General features: G+C 56.9%; 3 protein-coding genes and 1 long non-coding RNA gene across 12 annotated transcripts; 3 read left to right on the top strand and 1 right to left on the bottom strand.

Moving 5' to 3' along the window:
* The first annotated feature begins 452 nt into the window (after nucleotides 1-452).
* Nucleotides 453-8,986, top strand: ZNF580 (zinc finger protein 580). Of its 3 annotated transcripts, XM_074315428.2 has the most exons (3): nucleotides 453-1,136; nucleotides 5,524-6,863; nucleotides 8,053-8,986. In XM_074315428.2, the coding sequence occupies exon 3, from the start codon at nucleotides 8,065-8,067 to the stop codon at nucleotides 8,578-8,580; it is 516 nt and encodes a 171-aa protein (XP_074171529.1). In that variant the 5' UTR covers nucleotides 453-1,136; nucleotides 5,524-6,863; nucleotides 8,053-8,064; the 3' UTR covers nucleotides 8,581-8,986. The 3 variants fall into 3 exon arrangements, with proteins under 3 accessions (XP_074171529.1, XP_019566476.1, XP_019566475.1); XM_019710917.3 differs by having other exon boundaries at nucleotides 453-6,863; XM_019710916.3 differs by lacking the exons at nucleotides 453-1,136; nucleotides 5,524-6,863 and adding an exon at nucleotides 7,063-7,461.
* A 187-nt stretch (nucleotides 8,987-9,173) lies between these two features.
* ZNF581 (zinc finger protein 581) lies at nucleotides 9,174-11,389 on the top strand. 4 transcript variants are annotated; one of them, XM_019710914.3, is made up of 2 exons: nucleotides 9,174-9,312; nucleotides 10,046-11,389. In XM_019710914.3, the coding sequence occupies exon 2, from the start codon at nucleotides 10,064-10,066 to the stop codon at nucleotides 10,655-10,657; it is 594 nt and encodes a 197-aa protein (XP_019566473.3). In that variant the 5' UTR covers nucleotides 9,174-9,312; nucleotides 10,046-10,063; the 3' UTR covers nucleotides 10,658-11,389. The 4 variants fall into 4 exon arrangements, with proteins under 4 accessions (XP_019566473.3, XP_074171527.2, XP_019566474.3 ...); XM_074315426.2 differs by lacking the exon at nucleotides 9,174-9,312 and adding an exon at nucleotides 9,372-9,413; XM_019710915.3 differs by lacking the exon at nucleotides 9,174-9,312 and adding an exon at nucleotides 9,441-9,577.
* LOC141567592 (uncharacterized) lies at nucleotides 9,617-13,242 on the bottom strand. The gene is made up of 3 exons (XR_012490382.2): nucleotides 13,106-13,242; nucleotides 10,223-10,419; nucleotides 9,617-9,754 (listed from the first exon to the last, which is right to left on the bottom strand). It is a non-coding gene; the product is annotated as an uncharacterized LOC141567592 (long non-coding RNA).
* Nucleotides 12,371-16,740, top strand: CCDC106 (coiled-coil domain containing 106). 4 transcript variants are annotated; one of them, XM_019710911.3, is made up of 6 exons: nucleotides 12,371-12,667; nucleotides 13,413-13,488; nucleotides 13,635-13,742; nucleotides 13,841-14,005; nucleotides 15,066-15,278; nucleotides 15,900-16,740. In XM_019710911.3, the coding sequence occupies exons 2-6, from the start codon at nucleotides 13,458-13,460 to the stop codon at nucleotides 16,214-16,216; spliced, it is 834 nt and encodes a 277-aa protein (XP_019566470.1). In that variant the 5' UTR covers nucleotides 12,371-12,667; nucleotides 13,413-13,457; the 3' UTR covers nucleotides 16,217-16,740. The 4 variants fall into 4 exon arrangements, with proteins under 4 accessions (XP_019566470.1, XP_019566469.1, XP_074171525.1 ...); XM_019710910.3 differs by having other exon boundaries at nucleotides 12,375-12,775; XM_074315424.1 differs by lacking the exon at nucleotides 12,371-12,667 and having other exon boundaries at nucleotides 12,789-13,488.
* The last annotated feature ends 107 nt before the right edge of the window (nucleotides 16,741-16,847 follow it).

Here is a 16,847-nt window from a genome sequence, read left to right as displayed (position 1 = left end):
ATTTTTTAACATATTATGGTACAGAAATTTTATGTAACAAATAATTACAAAACACAAGAACAGATACAAGGTACAAGAAATTTTATGTACCGGTAACAAATTTACCATATTTACACGTCATAGAAGGCCAAGAACTCTTCATCATTGCACGTCATAAGTTCAACAAAATCGATTATCGTATTCCAGGGTATTATTTTGCATACAGATATCATTATTGATATCTTGAGTTACACTTTTAACTCATAAGCATAAATAAAGGAATTAAGAACATTTATATAGATATGGAATTAGTACTACCTATGTATAATGCACGTCTTTTTCCCTCATAAAATTGGGCAAAAAGTGGGCATTTTACATGGCAAAATACGGTAACTCTCTCTGGCCTTGGTTTTTTGCCACCTACACGGAGAATGATACTTGACTCCATTTTCTTGCCTTGTAATTCATTACCTCTCAAGTCTGGGTTTCCTCAACTGTCCATGGGGCTGCATCATTCTGGCCCTTTGTTTTTGCTGTTTAGCAAGAGACAAGTCACTAGCCTTTTCTGGTTTCGGTTCCTATTTGAAGATAGACTTTTTCTTATTTTAGAAAGCCTTTCTTTGTGCATAGTCTTTTTGTCGAAAGGCTGGCTCCTTCTGGAGCCCAGAAGAATAAAGAGACTTTTTGGACAAAAGCCATCCTTTTTGTCTTCCCTCCCTCTGTGTCTATCACGTCGCCAAATAGTGACTTTATGTTGACTGGTTTTGTTTCTGTTTTTCCCGTTGCATACAGGTGAGGCGCGCAGACGCCCGGAACCATTGTTTGGAGTGTATGTTTCCCGCTGGGATGGCGGTCTGTGGGGCAACATCTGGCCGCAATGGCGGCGGGAGCGGAAGTCGGAGCAGGGCTCTGGGCTCTCTGGGTCCATCTCCACCACGCGGCGGACCCGAGAGGCCGCAAGTCGGCACCGGGAGGTCGGCGCTGAGCACGGGCACTGAGCGATGCCGGAAGGAAAGTGCGTGGACCATAGAAACGCGGGGCTAGAGGGACCGGCGCCGCGGAGACGTCTCCGGCTAGGCCCCAAGCGGTGCGGCCGCTTGGTTAGACGCTGGGGGGCGCGCGACGGTCGGGATATGGGATAGAGAGGGTCTGACCTGGTGAGTTTTGAAGGAAGAACTTCAATTCCTCCCTTCTGTCTTCCCCACAGGCTCAGGGTCCCAGAGTTGACCTCGCCCTGATTCTCTCTGGAGGCCATGAGCTCCTGTCTTTCTGGGGGGTCTCCTACCCGGAACCCCTGAACTGGCTCCTCTTCCTCTGCCCTTGCCCACTTACGGGAATGGTGTTCCCTATCTATGCACTTGGAGGAGGAGGCCTCTCTTTCCCCGCCGGAGCGCCCCAGGGGCTTCACATGACCCCAGGGTCTCCAGGTTTTCAAGAGCTGCCCGCCCCTGATGAGCACCCCCCATCTCCCACTGAGAGCGCCTGCCCAGCGTCGGCTGCTGGGTCTTGGAGAGCCCCAGCCATGTATGTCCAGGCACCGCTTGGTACATTAGCCTGCCGTGTCCTGGCACGTGAAGGAGGCCCAGCAGCTTGCCCCTCATGTCTGGGACCACTAGGCTGGAAGGATTTCCTGGACTGCAGAGAAACCACAGGGGCTCCATAGAATCTCTTGTTTGGGGCTTGCCCAGGGGCTCAGGTGGTTGGAGCGCAGGGCTCCTAATGCTGAGGTCCTCAGGTCGATTCCCACATAGGCTAGTGAGCTGCGCCCTCTACCGCTAAGATTGTGAACAACTGCTCTCCCTGGATCTGGTCTGCAGTGAGCAGCTGGAGATTGTCGGCTGCTGTGTGCTGCCGGTGAGTGGCCGGCAGCCATCCTGAGGGGCCAGCAGCCAGCTAGAGCTGTTGTGAGCGGCCAACCGACGGCCTCAGCCAGGGGGAGCGCAAGGGTCATAATACCAGCATGGGCCAGGGAGCTGTGTCCTACACAACTAGACTGACAGACAACGGGCTTGAAGGGGGGCGGTGCTGAGGCCTCACTGCTCACTTTCTGTGTGATCTGAGGTGAGTGACTGCCTCTCTGGGCCTAAGGTTCCTCATTCCTGAAATAGGGATTGTTTTGTGGTCTGCAGCCACCCTGGCAAGGGTGAGAGGCAGGAGAGGCCCCTTTGACTGCCACAGCCCCTCTTTATAGTCTGGGATCAGCCACTGTCCCATTCTAGAAGTTAGTTTCCCAATGGGTAGAACTCCCATTCCACATGCTTAGAATGAATCGAGATATCAGTATTACAGGTAGCTCGTATTGCTCCATTATTTCTTTATAGTGTCTCATGGTGCCTGCTGAGATAGGCTCTAATAAATATTTGTTAGTTTTTATTCTTTTTTAATTGCTGGGGTAGGGCTGGAACCCAAACAACGTTGAGAATCTCTTTTGCAGTTGTGAGTTACTGGTCAGAGTGCTTTCCTAGGGGCACCTCCCTCTGCTTGGGAGGTTGGAGCTATCGCAGAACTCATTCCTGGTCACTTCACTTCTGGACCCTAAATTGGTTGCACCCATGTATGGAGGTGGGGCAGGGTGTGAGGGAGTGTGTAGGCACAGGACAGTTGGCATTTTTAGAGTCCAGTCCAACCGAGCATTGAGGGCTCATGGTGAGACATGAGAGATTGGGGTGTGGGACGTAGTAGTCCCAGTAGCAGGCTTTGGAGAAAGAGAAGCCCTGTAAGGGAGGTTTAGGGGGAACGAGAGAGGAAGGCTGAAGCCTGGCGAACCGATTAGTTGGACCCAAGTTGACCCCAAGGCACAGGCTTGGCAATCACTTTACTCCCCAAAGGGGAGAGGGATTGTTGGATGGGAACACAAGAGACAGTGGGATGAACGGTGGATATTGAGAAGAGGGTAGACCAGGAAAGGTGGACCAGAAGGTAGCAGGGCCCAGACTGAGGTCAGGGAGGGATTGAGCAGTCAGAGGGAAGTGAGGATGCTGGCGTGGGAGTCACCAGGTTTGAATACTGTCTCTGCCACTTGGGCTACAGATCCAAAGCAAGCCTGTTGCCCTCTGTGAGGCTCAGTGGAGTGCCCACCACACTGGGTTGTTGAGAGGATGAAGTGGGGCCCTGGATGTGAACGTGCTGTCTGAACTGAAGTTTGGAGGACATGAGTAACCAGTAAGTCACAGATGAAGCTAGAAAAAAACTTCTGAGGGCCAGTGTTTATTTGAGAGTGGAGCGGGCTGGAATGGGAGTCCCAGATAGCATGAGCAGAGGCACAGTGTTCCAAAATGTGAGGCATGAACCGAGAAGTCAGAATGGCTCACTGTAGCTGACTGGTCAGGCTGGGGGAGGAGAGGGGTAGGAAAGGTGGCTGGGGCAGATGGTGAGAGGCCTTGAATGCCAGGCTAAGGGGTTCTAACTGTAGGGAGAGCTGTGGGAGGGTCCTAAGCAGAGGTAGATCCTGCTGGAGCTGGTGGACTGGTGAGTGTGGCATATAGGAGATGTCTAGACAGCTTGGGAGTCAGGGCACAGGCTTCCAGAAGGCTGAGGAGGAACCTGCTAGCAGAGGAAAACCTCTTGGGGCTGCAAGATACTGTGTGGTTAGAGCACGGGAGTGAGAGGTGAGGTGAAGTGGCTGGGCCGCCTCATCCCAGGCGGAGGAACTTGGGGACTTGGTCCTCAGGGTACCGGGGCCGTGACAAGGTTTTCAATGGTACACAAGTGTCATCCGACACAGCTATGAGAAGAGTCTGTTGGTCAGTGTGGGAGAGGACCTGGAGGCCAGGAAACCAGGGAGAAGGCTGGTACAAGGGCCCAGGTGGGCTGAGGTTTGGGGAATGGAGGACAGTATACAGCTCTGAGAATATTTCAGGGTAAGAGAGAGGACAGAACCTGGTGCTTGTCTGGCTTTGGGAAGTGAGGAAGTGTGTGTGTGTGGGAGTGAGGACATTTGAGGTTCCAGACTCCTGTGGATGATGGGTCTTCATCATGATCAGGTCCTGGGGCACAAGTGGTTGTTTGGGGGTGAGGGAGGGTTAGTGCTTCACTTTTGGACAGAGTGATTTAATTAATTAATTCTGCAACCAGTAATTGAATTGAGCCCCTATCCTCTCCTGAGACCTTTGCTAGATCTTGAGAATAGAATGTTGACCAGGACAGAGCTGGGCCCTGCCTTCATGCAGAATGGGAAAGGCAGGCAGTAAAACAGCAAATCAGTAAATAAGCAAGACCATGAGGGATGGTAACATGGGATGCAAAGGAAATAGACTGACACGACAGATCCGAGCATCACCTACTTGACCTCTAACACAATCAGCGAAGCTGCAATGATGAAATGTCATTTGAGCTGAGACCTGAATGGCCAGAAAGGATCTGGGGCTGGAAGGAACATTCCAGAGAGGGGAACAGCAAACACGAAGGCCCTGGAAATGAGAGAGGATGGTGGGGCAGTATAGTGGTGATGGGGGCCAGTCCATACAGGGCCTGAAGGGCTTCTGGGTTTTATTCTAAGTGCAGCAAGGAGGGTTTTAAGTCAGGGAATGACAATTTGGTGGGTTTGAAAAAATTGCTGCAATATTGCCATTGAGGACCAGAGGAGGCAGAGAGGTGGGTGGAGGCTGTCACTATAAACTGGTTTGCAGGAGGTGGTGGGTTGAGGATAAGCGTGAGGGGTAGGTAGTAATTACAAGCTCTGACTTGGGTCAGGCAGAAGCAAGTGATGTCCTGGCTCCCTGTGGATATGTGACTGTGGACCAAACATGATCTCTGTGTGCTTGGGTTTCCTCATCTATGAAATAGGTATCCTTGTGGCCCTTACCTCGTGGGCCTGCTCGGAGGATGTGGTGCATGTATTAGCTTGGTGCAAAAGTAATTGCGGTTTAAAAGGTTAAAAACTTGCAAAAACGGCAATCACTTTCGCACCAACCTAATAGTAGTGGCTGGTACCATAGTGAGAGGTCAATAAGTGTTGGTCATTATCATTATTTCTGGGGATGGGGGTGGGCATTTGGGTCTGAAACTCAAGAAAGGGATTTGGGTGGGAGACTCAGATTGGGTAGTTGTCTGTGTAGACCACCAGTGATGTTGCTCACTGGGGGACATTTGGCAATATCTATTGTCACCACGGGGAGCAGGGACGGTATGGGGGAGGGTGCTACTCACATCAAGAGGTTAGAGAGCAGGGATACTGCTCAACATCTTACAATGCACAGGACAGCTGCCCACAATAGAGTGATCTGGCCCCAGAATGTCAGTAGTGCCAAAGCTGATAAAGCCTGGTGTGGACAGAAGGTGTGGTTGCCCCTTTAAATCAGGCATGCCCTGTCAGTTCACCCGTGTCCACTCCCCCCATGAAATTACCACAGAGGAAGAACCTTTAGAAGAAGGCTGCCCGGTAGAAACAGAACGTGAGTTACACTAAAACAAGTAAAAAGGAACAGGTGAAACTGATTTTAATAACATTCCTTACTTAACTCAGCATGTTAAAAGTAGTATGGTTTCAAAATGTAATCAATCTAAAAATCATTCTTGTGATCAGTTACACTCTTCTTTTCCTAGGAAGTCTTGGGACCCTGTTGGGTGCCCTTTTTGGCCCTTGAAGGTGGATTACAGCAGTCCCATAAGGTGGGGCAGCCACGTGTGGCTATTTAGATTTAAGTTAATATTAAAATCCTGGTCCTCAGCGGGCGCTAGCCACTATCAAGTGCTAACGCCACGTGGCTAGTGGCTGTCCCATTGGACAGCAAGCAAATCAGAGAACATTTCTGTCATCGCAGAAAGTTCTTTTTGACGGCTCTCCAGGACGCAGCTCAGGCCACCTACAGGGATTCCGGAACTGGGCGCGACAATAAGGCCCCTACTCTTCCCTCTGCGCTCCCACCGCTCCCGACCCCCACGCCGTTGCGGTGACCCGCTCCGGTTCCTGCCCGGAGGCGGTGGACCCCGCAGGCCGCTTGCAGCGCGCTCCTCGCCCCGCCCCTACCTGCTCATGGACACGCGCCACCTACCTGCTTCGAGTTCACCGCGCAGCTGGAGGACGAGATGCGGGTGCCTTGAGTGCGGCTCCCGCATGTACCCGAAGGGCCGCCGCCGTCGCACTACTCGCTCAAGCTTTTGTGCGCGCCGCTTGCGGCCGGGCCTTCCTAGCGCTCCAGCCACATCGCGCGGCTCCGGTGCACAACCCCTGCACGCCTGCCCGCGCCGCTTCCCCGCCTCGGTTTCTCCATCTGCCCAGTGGGAAGTGCCCCACCTCCCCCATCGCTATCTGGCTGTATCTGGGCCTCAGTTTCCCAATATGCTGGGCGGGAAAATCATGGCTGTGCTACATCAGAGCCAATGGCTGGCCTCTGGTCTGGACTTGAATCTCCCCATTTGCCTCACCGACAGACACGTCCCTTCTCCTGCCCTGGGCACTGTAGGGCAGGGGACGCAGGGGGGACCACCCAGTGGAAACAGGACACTGAGCACGCCATTACTTGTGGGACTTCGGACAGACTTAGTGGCACCTGGCTTCAGTTTATAAATCGATCACTGTCACAGCGACCGAACTGTTCCTGTCGGGGGTGGAAAGGCAGCGGGAGGGGGCAGGGGCGGGCTTCTTGGTTCGCGGGCCCTTACCCTGCGCCCCTGGGCACAATAAAAGCGTGCCGTGGGAGCCGCCCGCTCTAGGGAGGCGGAACCTTTGTGGCGGCAGGCGCGTTTCCGGCCGGTGCCCTTTCCCAGGGACGCCACCGCCCCTCGCGGCCCAGCGCCCGCGCCCCCCTCGCCCGCGTCCCCGGCGCCGCGGGCCCCGAGCTCCCGGAAGTCTCGGCCCCGCCGCCGCCGGCACTCGCGAGGGGAAGCCCGGGCCACCCGGGACCTCGTCCCGCTCTTCCGGACCCGAGAAGCTGCCGCACCAGGTACGGGGGGACGGGACAGAGGGAGGAGCCTGGCTCCGGGACGGCGCGAAGCCGGGCAGGGCTGGGGAGGGGCTGGCCCTCCCGGGGTGGGGGTGGGGCAGGACGGGGAAGGAGCGGGTGTGGGGGGGGGGCGGGCAGATGGAGACAACGGTGCTCTGCAGAAGTGGGGATGGGGAGGGTCTCGGGGTTGTAACGGGGAGAAGAATAGATGGGCTGTGGGATTACACGGGGAAGGGGGCAGAGAACCGGTTGGAGGCTCCCTGCTGGGTATAGCAGGGCGAGCGAAGGATGGAGAAATAGATACCAGCTGGACACGGAAAAGAGGGCTTGGGAGAGGTAGTTTGGGAAAGGGACTCCAGAGGCCCTGGTGTATGTGAGGGGGAGCAGGCAACTGAGGCGTATAGAGAAAAGCGAAGATGTAAGTGGCTTATATAGAGAGCTGAGGAGAGAGGGACCCTTGGGGGGGTGGATGCAGCGAGTTCAGGGGCCCTGGGGTACACAGAAGGCATGCAGCCGAGGGTCGTGGAGACGTATGCATGAAATCGAGATGGTGGATTAGAGAGTGGGGCGAGTATATGGAGACTTTGAGGTGCTAAAGGTAGGTACAGGTGCCTTGAGTGAAAAGTTGGGGAATTGGGTTAGTGGGGCTTTGGGGTGTGCCTAGAGAGGAAATTGGGAGGACGCGGTGTATCTAGAGATGGGGTGGACTTACAGGGCACTTAGTGGGGATGCAGATGTAGGAAGGCCGTGGGGGCCGGGAAGGGGCTGCTGCGTGTTTCTCCGGAGAGGGTGCAACCAGGGCTGGGGCTGGGAAGAAGAGGCAGCAACGCGTTAGAGAAATTCAGGAGGCCAGAAGGGCCTGGGCTGGGAGATAAAAGGCCAAAACGATGTAAAGAGGGTAAATCAACTTGGAGATTAAATGGCTTTTGTGGGAGTAGGCAAGTGGCAGGATGCTGCCCTCTGTCTGGTCTGGGGGCTGAGAGGAGGACCCAGGAGAAAACGCACGTTGGGGTGAGGATAGGTAGAACTCGGTTGGGGGCGTTGCTTAAGCAGCTTGGAGCCAGAGCGGTTGTGACCTGGAGTCAAAGTTTCTTTTTTATAGGGGAGGTACGTCAGTGGTACAGAGGTGGTAGGGACACTTTGCCCAATAAGTGGCGATTTTAACTTTTCTCTCGTCTGCCGCTCCCAGTTGCCGCTCCAGATGCTGCTGCTGCCCCCGCGGCCACCCCACCCTCGGTCCTCCTCTCCGGAGGCCATGGACCCACCGCCCCCCAAGGCTCCCCCTTTCCCCAAGACGGAAGGCCCTTCCTCCACTCCTTCAGCGGCGGGGCCACGACCCCCGCGGCTGGGCCGCCACCTGCTCATCGATGCCAACGGAGTCCCCTACACGTACACGGTGCAGCTGGAGGAGGAGCCCCGGGGCCCGCCCCAGCGCGAGGCACCCCCAGGAGAGCCCGGCCCCCGCAAGGGCTACAGCTGCCCGGAGTGCGCCCGTGTATTTGCCAGCCCTTTGCGGCTGCAGAGCCACCGCGTGTCGCACTCGGACCTCAAGCCCTTCACGTGCGGTGCCTGCGGCAAGGCCTTCAAGCGCTCCAGCCACCTGTCCCGGCATCGCGCCACGCACCGCGCCCGTGCTGGCCCGCCACACACCTGCCCCCTCTGCCCACGCCGCTTCCAGGACGCCGCAGAGCTGGCGCAGCACGTGCGCCTCCACTAAGCTCATACCCAGGTCTGGGCCTCCGCGTCAGTCCCACACAGCAGCACTCCCACACACACTCCCTGGCTGTGATGAGGTTACTGCCTTACACTGGGCCTCCGTTTCCCCATCTATCCAAAGGGAGAAACGTCATTCCTTCCCTCTCCCTAGTTGTGTGATGTAGACCACGTCTTTGTCCCTCCCTGGGTCTGGGAGCCAGTCGGAACTGGGTTCCGGCCCAGCTGTGCTGTGTGAGCCTTTGCAAGTGACTTAAACTTTCTGAGCCCTGGTTTTCTGCTCTGAAGTGAACGGTTGTCTGCGTGGAAGATTTGACAAGAGAATACAGGCACGGTCTGGTTCCTTTCTGTATCTTACCCTGTTCCACCCAATCCTCTCACCCTTTACTCAATAAACATTCCGCACTCCACTTCAGGGCTCTTATTTGCGAATTGGCGGGGGTGGGTGGGTGGGACCAGTCAGCGGGGTTGGCGATAGAGACCGGACTATAAGCACCTGGGAACCTTCATCGCAGTGTGTGTTTCTGTCCGGAGCGGTTTCCCGAAAGCCCAGGCGCCCCACCCCCCACCTTCCTCCCCTAGACCCTCTTCTCAGTCCCGGTCCGCTGTCTCTTTACCGGCGTCGCCAGCTCCTGGGGGACCTCCAAAGCCCCGCGCGTCGCCGCCGCCGCCTGCCACCAGGGGGTAGCCCACGGCCTTTCCGAAGTCGCCCGGACCCGAGAGACTGTTGCACTGGGTACGGGGGCCGGGAGGCGGGCGACGGCCGCGGAGGGGGCGGGGCCGGGCGTGCGGGATCTGCGCGCCGGGCGGGAAGGGCGGCCCCGCGGGCTCCCAGCGGTCTCTGCCCACAACTCGCGTAGAGGCTCGGAGGCCGGGCCACGGGTGGACCCCTGGGGAGCGCTAGGGCCTAGAAAGATCTGGGGGTGGATGGGCGTGGACTAGAACCTGGAGGTAGCCGGCCAGGGAAGTGGCAGAGGTGTACAGGGAGGTGGCCAGCGCGGGTTGGTACCGGGGGTCCTAACGTGGCAGCCCGTATGAGAAGGCTTGGGTGTGTATAGCGGGGTACATAGGCTTCTGGGTGCAGTGTGTAAGGTCAGGAGCAGTAGTGTAAAGTCTGGAGATCTGTTGGGTGGGGTCTCTAGACGTCCTGCGGGGTGGCCAGAGGGGCTCCCAGTGACCTGAGGAGGGCACAAAGGGTTAAGACAGATCGAGGTCCTGGTTGTGTTTAGCCGTGCAGAGATCCTGTGCCTACAGTGGATGGTGGAACAGAGGATAGGAGGGGTTTCCCGAGGGAGACCTTAGGAACTTTACAGATACAATAGTCAAGAGGCCAGGGCACCAAGACTGGAGGAGAGATGGAGGATGAGGGATACAAAAGTTTTGGGCAGGGTCCACAGAAGGGAAGGAATAGAGCAGTGGGGCCAGGCTTCCCTCCTGAGTGTAACCTCCCCCTCTCTCCCATCCATCAGGCCTCAGCCACCCTCCGGATGCTGTTGCTGCCGCCCCCTTGCCCCCAGCCCCTCGTGCTGCCCTCCGCTGAGGCCATGGAGGCCCCTCCCCCTCGGACAGGCCGGTCCCCAGAACCCGGACCTTCCTCCAACACAGGATCTCCCCAGACCTCGTCCCCTTCGAGACCCAACCATTACCTGCTCATTGACACCCAGGGTGTCCCGTACACCGTGCTGGTGGACGAGGAGACTCAGAGGCAGTCCGGGGCCGATGGGGCTTCACCTCAGAAAAAGTGCTACAGCTGTCCCGTGTGCTCTCGGGTCTTCGAGTACATGTCGTACCTCCAGCGACACAGCATCACCCACTCGGAGGTGAAGCCCTTCGAGTGTGACACCTGCGGGAAGGCATTCAAGCGGGCTAGTCACCTGGCGCGGCACCACTCCATTCACCGGGCTGGCGGTGGGCGGCCACATGGCTGCCCACTCTGCCCTCGTCGCTTCCGCGAGGCGGGTGAGCTGGCCCAGCACAGCCGGGTCCACTCAGGGGAGCGACCGTTTCAGTGCCCGCACTGTCCCCGCCGGTTTATGGAGCAGAACACGCTGCAGAAGCACACTCGGTGGAAGCATCCGTGAGCAGGGTACCTCAGGTACCATGGGATCTGAGGGAGCCTGGACTCCTGTTGTCCCCCGACACCCCGTGAGCACCTGAGGCTGGGTTGTGGGGCCCAGACACAAACACAGACCCACCTCTTGTGGAGGCTGAGCCCTGCTGAAGCAGGAGCTCAAAAATAACCTTCAGGTCCCTGTGTTTTGGAGATAAGATGGGAACAAGATCTCACATTCAGAGTGGAGTCCTCTAGCCTCAGGACATCAGCTATTCCACGACTGAGCCCTGACTGGGGTGGGGGTGTGGAGCACTAGGTGTGCAAATTCTCTGGCCTGAAAACGGGGTTGGGGGCCACCAAGAACTGGCACCATCTTCCTGAGGCTTCCATGCTGATGTTGGGGGCAGGGTCCTCAGACCTGCCTCCCACTTCCCAGCCACAGCCAGACACTGGATACCCAATAAACCCGTTTTTCACTTTGAGCACTGGAAGCTGGTTTTGGGGGACAGCTGCTTGTTCCACCTGCTGCCTAACGGGGAGACTGAACAAGTGCCTGGCCCAGTGGGCCTTGGCTTGCCTGGCTGGGGACAGGGAAAGCTGGCCATCTGAACTGGGGCTAGTTCTAGCTTGGGTCCTCAGGACCTGTGTCATCTAGACAGTTTTCAAATGTCTTTTTCAAGCCATGATCCATTGTAAGAAACACATTTTATATGGCAACCCATTGTACAGATATGCCAAATATATGTGACATAACAAATCATCTTTGCCGTGTGCAGGTCACTCTGATATATATTTTTTTTATTTTAGCAAACATGCCACAGAGAGATCTGTGACATTTATTTGAAAGGGTGTGTGATAGAATACTGAACTTTTCCCCCAAATGAAGTAGTGACAGTTCTGTCGTTTTAAAGTTAACCATACTTAGGAGACTTGTTTTACTTAGAGTAGAAAATCATTGCTGATTCCATTCTACTGTATTTTATTCTCTGCCCATGAACCTGCAGTTAGCAAAACCCTTATCTAGGGCAGGTGTCTCTTTCCCTGGACGTTTTGACCCAGGCTGCCATTTATCTGTAATGTGAAACAAGTAGGAGTGTGGCCATAGCTTTGTTAGTGGCGCATTTAGGTTCTTCCTCTGCAGGGTTAAAGCTGTGCTTTCATCAGGACTGGCACAAAATTTGAGCATGGAGGCTGTCAGTGAACTGGGTGGAGAGGCAGGTGGAACTGAGCTGGAAGCGAAATAAACCCCTGCCTTCTCTATGAATTTCCTTGTGCCAGGCACTGTGCTGGGCCTCATTTCTTCTTCCAACCTCTTTTTGGGCGGAAGAACACACCAGCCGTCTCCACTCTCCAGAGAGGGCAAATGCCTCCGGCTGTCTGATCTCAAGTAATAATAACAGTGCCCTATGAACTCTGGCCAGGTGCTGGGCTGGGCGTTTTGCGTGTGTCATGTCACTGCATCCTCCCACTTTACAGGTAAGTAAACTGAGGCAGAGGAGAAGTGGTCAGGACTGGGATCTCGGTCTGAATTTGCCAAAGCCAGCCCTTGAATCACTAACACGGGAGTGGTGGGGGTTCTAGGACCCTATTTTCAGGGAGGGGTGACTCGATCCCCCAGGATCCTGGGAACCATGAACCTGGCTGAGCGGCTACTTGTGGGAAGTGAACGGGCTGGTTCGGGGGTCCACACGGGCCACTTCCCAGGGGATCGTTTAAGGGGATTCTCCCCGTGCTTTAACTTTCCTGTCTCCTACACTCCCCCGCCTCTCTCAGGCCCGATTCGGCGCATCGCCACCCACCCGGGGAATCCCTGGAGCCACCAGTTCTCCAGGAATTAAGAATTTCGTGACGTTCCCTGCCCTCGTGGAGGGCGGGGGAGTGCTACAAGGGGCCATCGCGCAAGTGCGGCCCCGGCCTCAGCCGCACACGGCGGGCCTCACTTGGGGCCCAGGCTACCGGAGAAGGCGCGCGGACCAGCGGACTGGGCGAGTGTCCCTGCCCGCCCCACCACTCGCCGCCGCTGCTGGCCCGCCCGCCGGTGGGTTGGCGCTTTCCTCCGCTCCCCCGGACACTTTGCAGACGTTCCCCGGCGCCGGGCATGGGCGCCGTCACCGCCTTCGGTCCCCGGGCCAGATTCCTTGTGCGGGTGGGTGAGCGCGGGGCCCCGGCCCTCCCGATCCTGGGCACCTGCGGGCGGCGGCCGCGTCTGTACCCGCGGCTAGGCACATCTCCCGCTGGGAACCCCTGCCACCATCACTCCCCTTCCCGTGGGACAAAGGGCGGGGGCGGAGGGCGCATCCCCACGCGTGACCTTTCCCCGCACTGCGCACGCGCTCAGCCCCACACCACGGGGGAGGGGTAGTGCCCGCTCACGCGAGTGCGGGGCGTGAGGGTGCCCGTAGGTGGGGGAGGCGCCGGTGTGTCGGGTAGACCCTCACCCCATACCTGGAAGTTGGGGCACAGTTTCCCCACGCACCTTTAACTTCTTTTGGCCCCGAGGTGACCTGTGATGAGGGTCCATTCCATTTAGGCCGGGATGTCCCCACTCTGTGAACCCCACGGGAACACAGCTCCTTCTTCCCCGAGTACCTATGTATGAGTGCAGGAGTTTGGACCCTCAGGTGTTTTCCTTCAGTCCCGAGGGTTCTGGGTCCCCCTTCCATCAGACCCAGGAGTCTCGGCCCTCAGCATCTCCCCCGTTGGTCCTGAGTTGGGTTCCACCTCCTGGATGTCCCCAGGAGGCCATCTGTGCCCCTCCATCTGGGGCTGTTCTTTCTGTCCAGTTCCTCTGAGGCGCTTAGCTGTCCGGGTCCCCCGGAGGCCGCGCCATGAACGACCGAAACAGTCGGAGGAAGACACGTGAGGAAGCTGGGACCCTGCCCCACCCTTGGTCCACAGCCACTCTGCCCACTTCTGCCCTCTCCTTCCCAGGGTTGCTGTGGTTGGGGGCTGGTCTGAGGGGTGTGGGGACTTCCCTGGGCTGATCGCCGGCTTCTCCTCTCCAGTGAAGAAGGACGATGAGGCCTTTGAGATCTCCATCCCCTTCGACGAGTCGCCCCACCTAGACCCACAGCTCTTTTACAGTCTAAGCCCCTCTCGGGGAAACTTTGAGGGTGAGCTGGGGGTGGGGGGAGTGGGAAGGGACGCGAGTCAGCTGGGGTGCAGGGCCCTTGACGCCCGGGGTGTGACCAGGGTCCCCCACTGTCACTAGAGCCTCCGGAGGCTGCATCCCTGATGAACAGCGTCAGGACACAGCTGCACATGGCCCTGGAACGGAACTCGTGGCTGCAGAAGCGCATTGAGGACCTGGAGGAGGAGAGGGACTTTTTGCGGTGTCAGCTGGACAAGTTCATCTCCTCTGCACGGATGGATGCAGGTCAGGGCGCCCCATGAGGCTGTCCCCTCCTCAACCGACTCCTGGGCCATGACTCCTAGCTCTGGCTCTTCTTGGGGACACAAGACCCTTTTCACCCACACATTCTGTGGTGGCTCAGTGGGGACCTGGCAACTTTAACCTTTAACCCTGTGGTGTCTCTGGGACCCCAAGTCCAGCTTCATTCCTGCTTCTGTTGGTCGGCAGGACCCTGTGACCCATCCCTTCTGTAGAGAGGGCTTTCCTTTGCCAAATCTTTAGCCATGTTTTGGAGAGCCTCACCTCTACATTTCCTCTCTTGGTGCACAGCCCCTGACTGGCTCCCTTGCAAGCTTCCACATCCTTTTTTGTGAATTCCACTGAAAGCCAGGACAAGGAGCCTGTTTTTTTTTTTTTCCCTTTCAAGATTGACATTATTGGCGACCCCTGTGCTCTGGAATCATCTCTAGCTTGGGTTGCTGGGACATAGTGTTGTCTCCCCACAATGATCGGAACCTACCCAGGATGGTCAGGCCCAGTGGCCTCTGGACTTTCTCAACACCGGACCCTCCCCCAGCCCACCTTCTGGGGGCCCTGCATAGAGCTTCAGCGCTCCGTCTTCTAGGTGGAGGCAGGCACCTGCCATTCCCAGCCTACCAGACACAGAGCCTAAGATTTCTCTCAGGGTCTCAATCCTCCACCCCAGGCCTTTCCTGCCCCTAGGGTGTCCAGAGTCCACTCTTCTGGAGGTACTCCACTGTGGGAACCCCACATAGTCATAGACTCTCCCGAGGTCCCCGGTCTGCTCTTGGTCCATTTGGTTCCTCCTCCAGACCTCTTGCCTCCAAGTTTAGGAGTCAGCTGAGCATCCACCCCCAAATCCCAGCTTATTGTCCTATATTCAGCTATCTCTTGCAGGGACCTAATTTCCTACCCACCTGTTGTTTTCTTGGGAGGCCTCCCTTCCTGGGGACCTATGTGATGTGACCTCCATCCCCACCTTGCAGACACACCTCTTACTTCCTCCTCCCTCCTGTTTCTGCAGTCAATGTGTGTGTGTTATGTCTCTCCCACCTCTCTCCAGAGGACCACTGCCGGGTGAAGCCTGGGCCTCGGCGGGTTGAGGGCGACAGCCGGGGTGGGGCTGGGGGCGAGGCCTCAGACCCTGAGTCGGCAGCCTCCACGATCAGCGGAGTATCGGAAGAAGGCAGTAACGTCGACAGGAAGAGGCAGAGGCAGAAGGGAGGCCCTAGTCGGAGGCGCTTTGGGAAGCCCAAAGCCCGGGAGAGGCAGCGGGGTGAGCTGGGGCACGGGGTGCAGTGTGAGAGCTCTGGACTGACTTGCTGTGTCACCTCCCTTCCCTATTTGTAACAGACCAGACCTGCTGGTGGGTTCCAGCCTTCACGTGTGGTCCTGGTTTATACTGTACATTTTGGTCCACCCTCTCTAGACCTTCCCAAACATCAGTAACAAGAGGAAGGGCGATGGCTCAGGTGGCTGGCAACTCAACCTCTGACCTGCTCTCATGTATTTTCCTCCTCATCCTCTCCTCCCGGCCGTCCTTCAATTTTCCTCTCCTCTAAATCCTGTCTCCATTTCTCATATCTCTTCACCGCATTTTCCTCCCGTTTCCCATTTTGCTCTCCTGCTCTTCCTGTATTGGGCTCCTTGGGCACACCTTCCCTGTCTCTGTTCCTTTGCTCTGTGTGGGCCCCTCACCCCATCTCTCTTGTCCTCACATCTGCCCTCCCATTTCTGTCCCACTTCCTCCACATTTGAATTCCCCGTGTGGATCTGTCATCTCATGTCTATCTCCACCCCCTCTAACCTCCTCTATCTCCATTTCTTCATCACATCTGTATCTTCCCATGTGTGTCTCTCTGTACCATATCTCTATCACCCCTCCTTGGCCCTGCAGTGAAGGACGCAGATGGTGTCCTCTGCCGCTACAAGAAGATCCTGGGCACCTTCCAGAAGCTGAAGAGCATGTCACGGGCCTTTGAGCACCACCGTGTGGACCGCAACACGGTGGCGCTGACCACGCCTATCGCAGAGTTGCTCATTGTTGCCCCCGAGAAGCTGGCGGAGGTGGGTGAGTTCGACCCCTCCAAGGAGCGTCTGCTCGAGTACTCGCGCCGCTGCTTCCTGGCCTTGGATGACGAGACCCTCAAGAAGGTGCAGGCCCTCAAGAAGAGCAAGCTGCTGCTTCCCATCACCTACCGTTTCAAGCGGTGATCCTGCCCCCCTGGCCTGGGACCTGCCCTCCGACCCCCACTTCCCTTCCCCTCCACCCTACCTGGAACGTGGGCGAGTGTGTGCATGAGTGGTGTGCCCTTGCTAGGGCCTGGGGGTGGATGGCATGTTCCTGCGTGTGCCTCTCTCCTCTCCCTTCTGCAGACCCCACTCCCACTCCTGGTCCCTTCTATATAGACTTGTCCTCCTTGCCTCCCACATTCCCAGCATCCTCCCCTTCCTCTGCATTCCCAGCGTTGGGGGTCCTCACTTAGCCAGGCTCCCAAGAGCTACTTACTGCCCAGGTGCTGGGTTCTGCCCTTTCCTAAACACTGGCACCCTTCCTGCCCTCACTGGGCCCTTCCTCCTGGGAAAACTGCTGGATTCTACGGGGCGGGGGCACTGTACATACCCGTTCTCCGCCCCCAGCCCCGAGGACCCTAATTCCGGACTCCCCCATTCCACGTGAAGCAGATTATTATTCAGAGAATTTAAATTAAAAAGACGATAAAATTTGGAATAAACTAGGTCCCGGCCTCTTTCTGGGAGGGGGTGGCCGTTGCCCTGGAGACAGTAACAGGGCGCTGAGGCTTCCAGGAAGCAGGCGGTCGGGAGGAAAACCGGGGAGGTTGGG

Source organism: Rhinolophus sinicus, chromosome 8, assembly GCF_057876585.1.
Source record: "Rhinolophus sinicus isolate RSI-liver-muscle chromosome 8, RSI-T2T, whole genome shotgun sequence".
NCBI classification, from domain to species: domain Eukaryota; kingdom Metazoa; phylum Chordata; class Mammalia; order Chiroptera; family Rhinolophidae; genus Rhinolophus; species Rhinolophus sinicus.
This window is presented reverse-complemented; position numbering and strand designations above follow the sequence as displayed.

Coding starts and splice junctions, on each gene's coding strand:
- ZNF581 (XM_019710914.3), top strand. CDS start 10,064: ATGCTGTTGCTGCCGCCCCCTTGCCCCCAGCCCCTCGTGCTGCCCTCC.
- ZNF580 (XM_074315428.2), top strand. CDS start 8,065: ATGCTGCTGCTGCCCCCGCGGCCACCCCACCCTCGGTCCTCCTCTCCG.
- CCDC106 (XM_019710911.3), top strand. CDS start 13,458: ATGAACGACCGAAACAGTCGGAGGAAGACAC. Junction 13,743..13,840: donor CTCTCGGGGAAACTTTGAGG/GTGAGCTGGGGG, acceptor CACTGTCACTAG/AGCCTCCGGAGGCTGCATCC. Junction 15,279..15,899: donor AGCCCGGGAGAGGCAGCGGG/GTGAGCTGGGGC, acceptor TTGGCCCTGCAG/TGAAGGACGCAGATGGTGTC.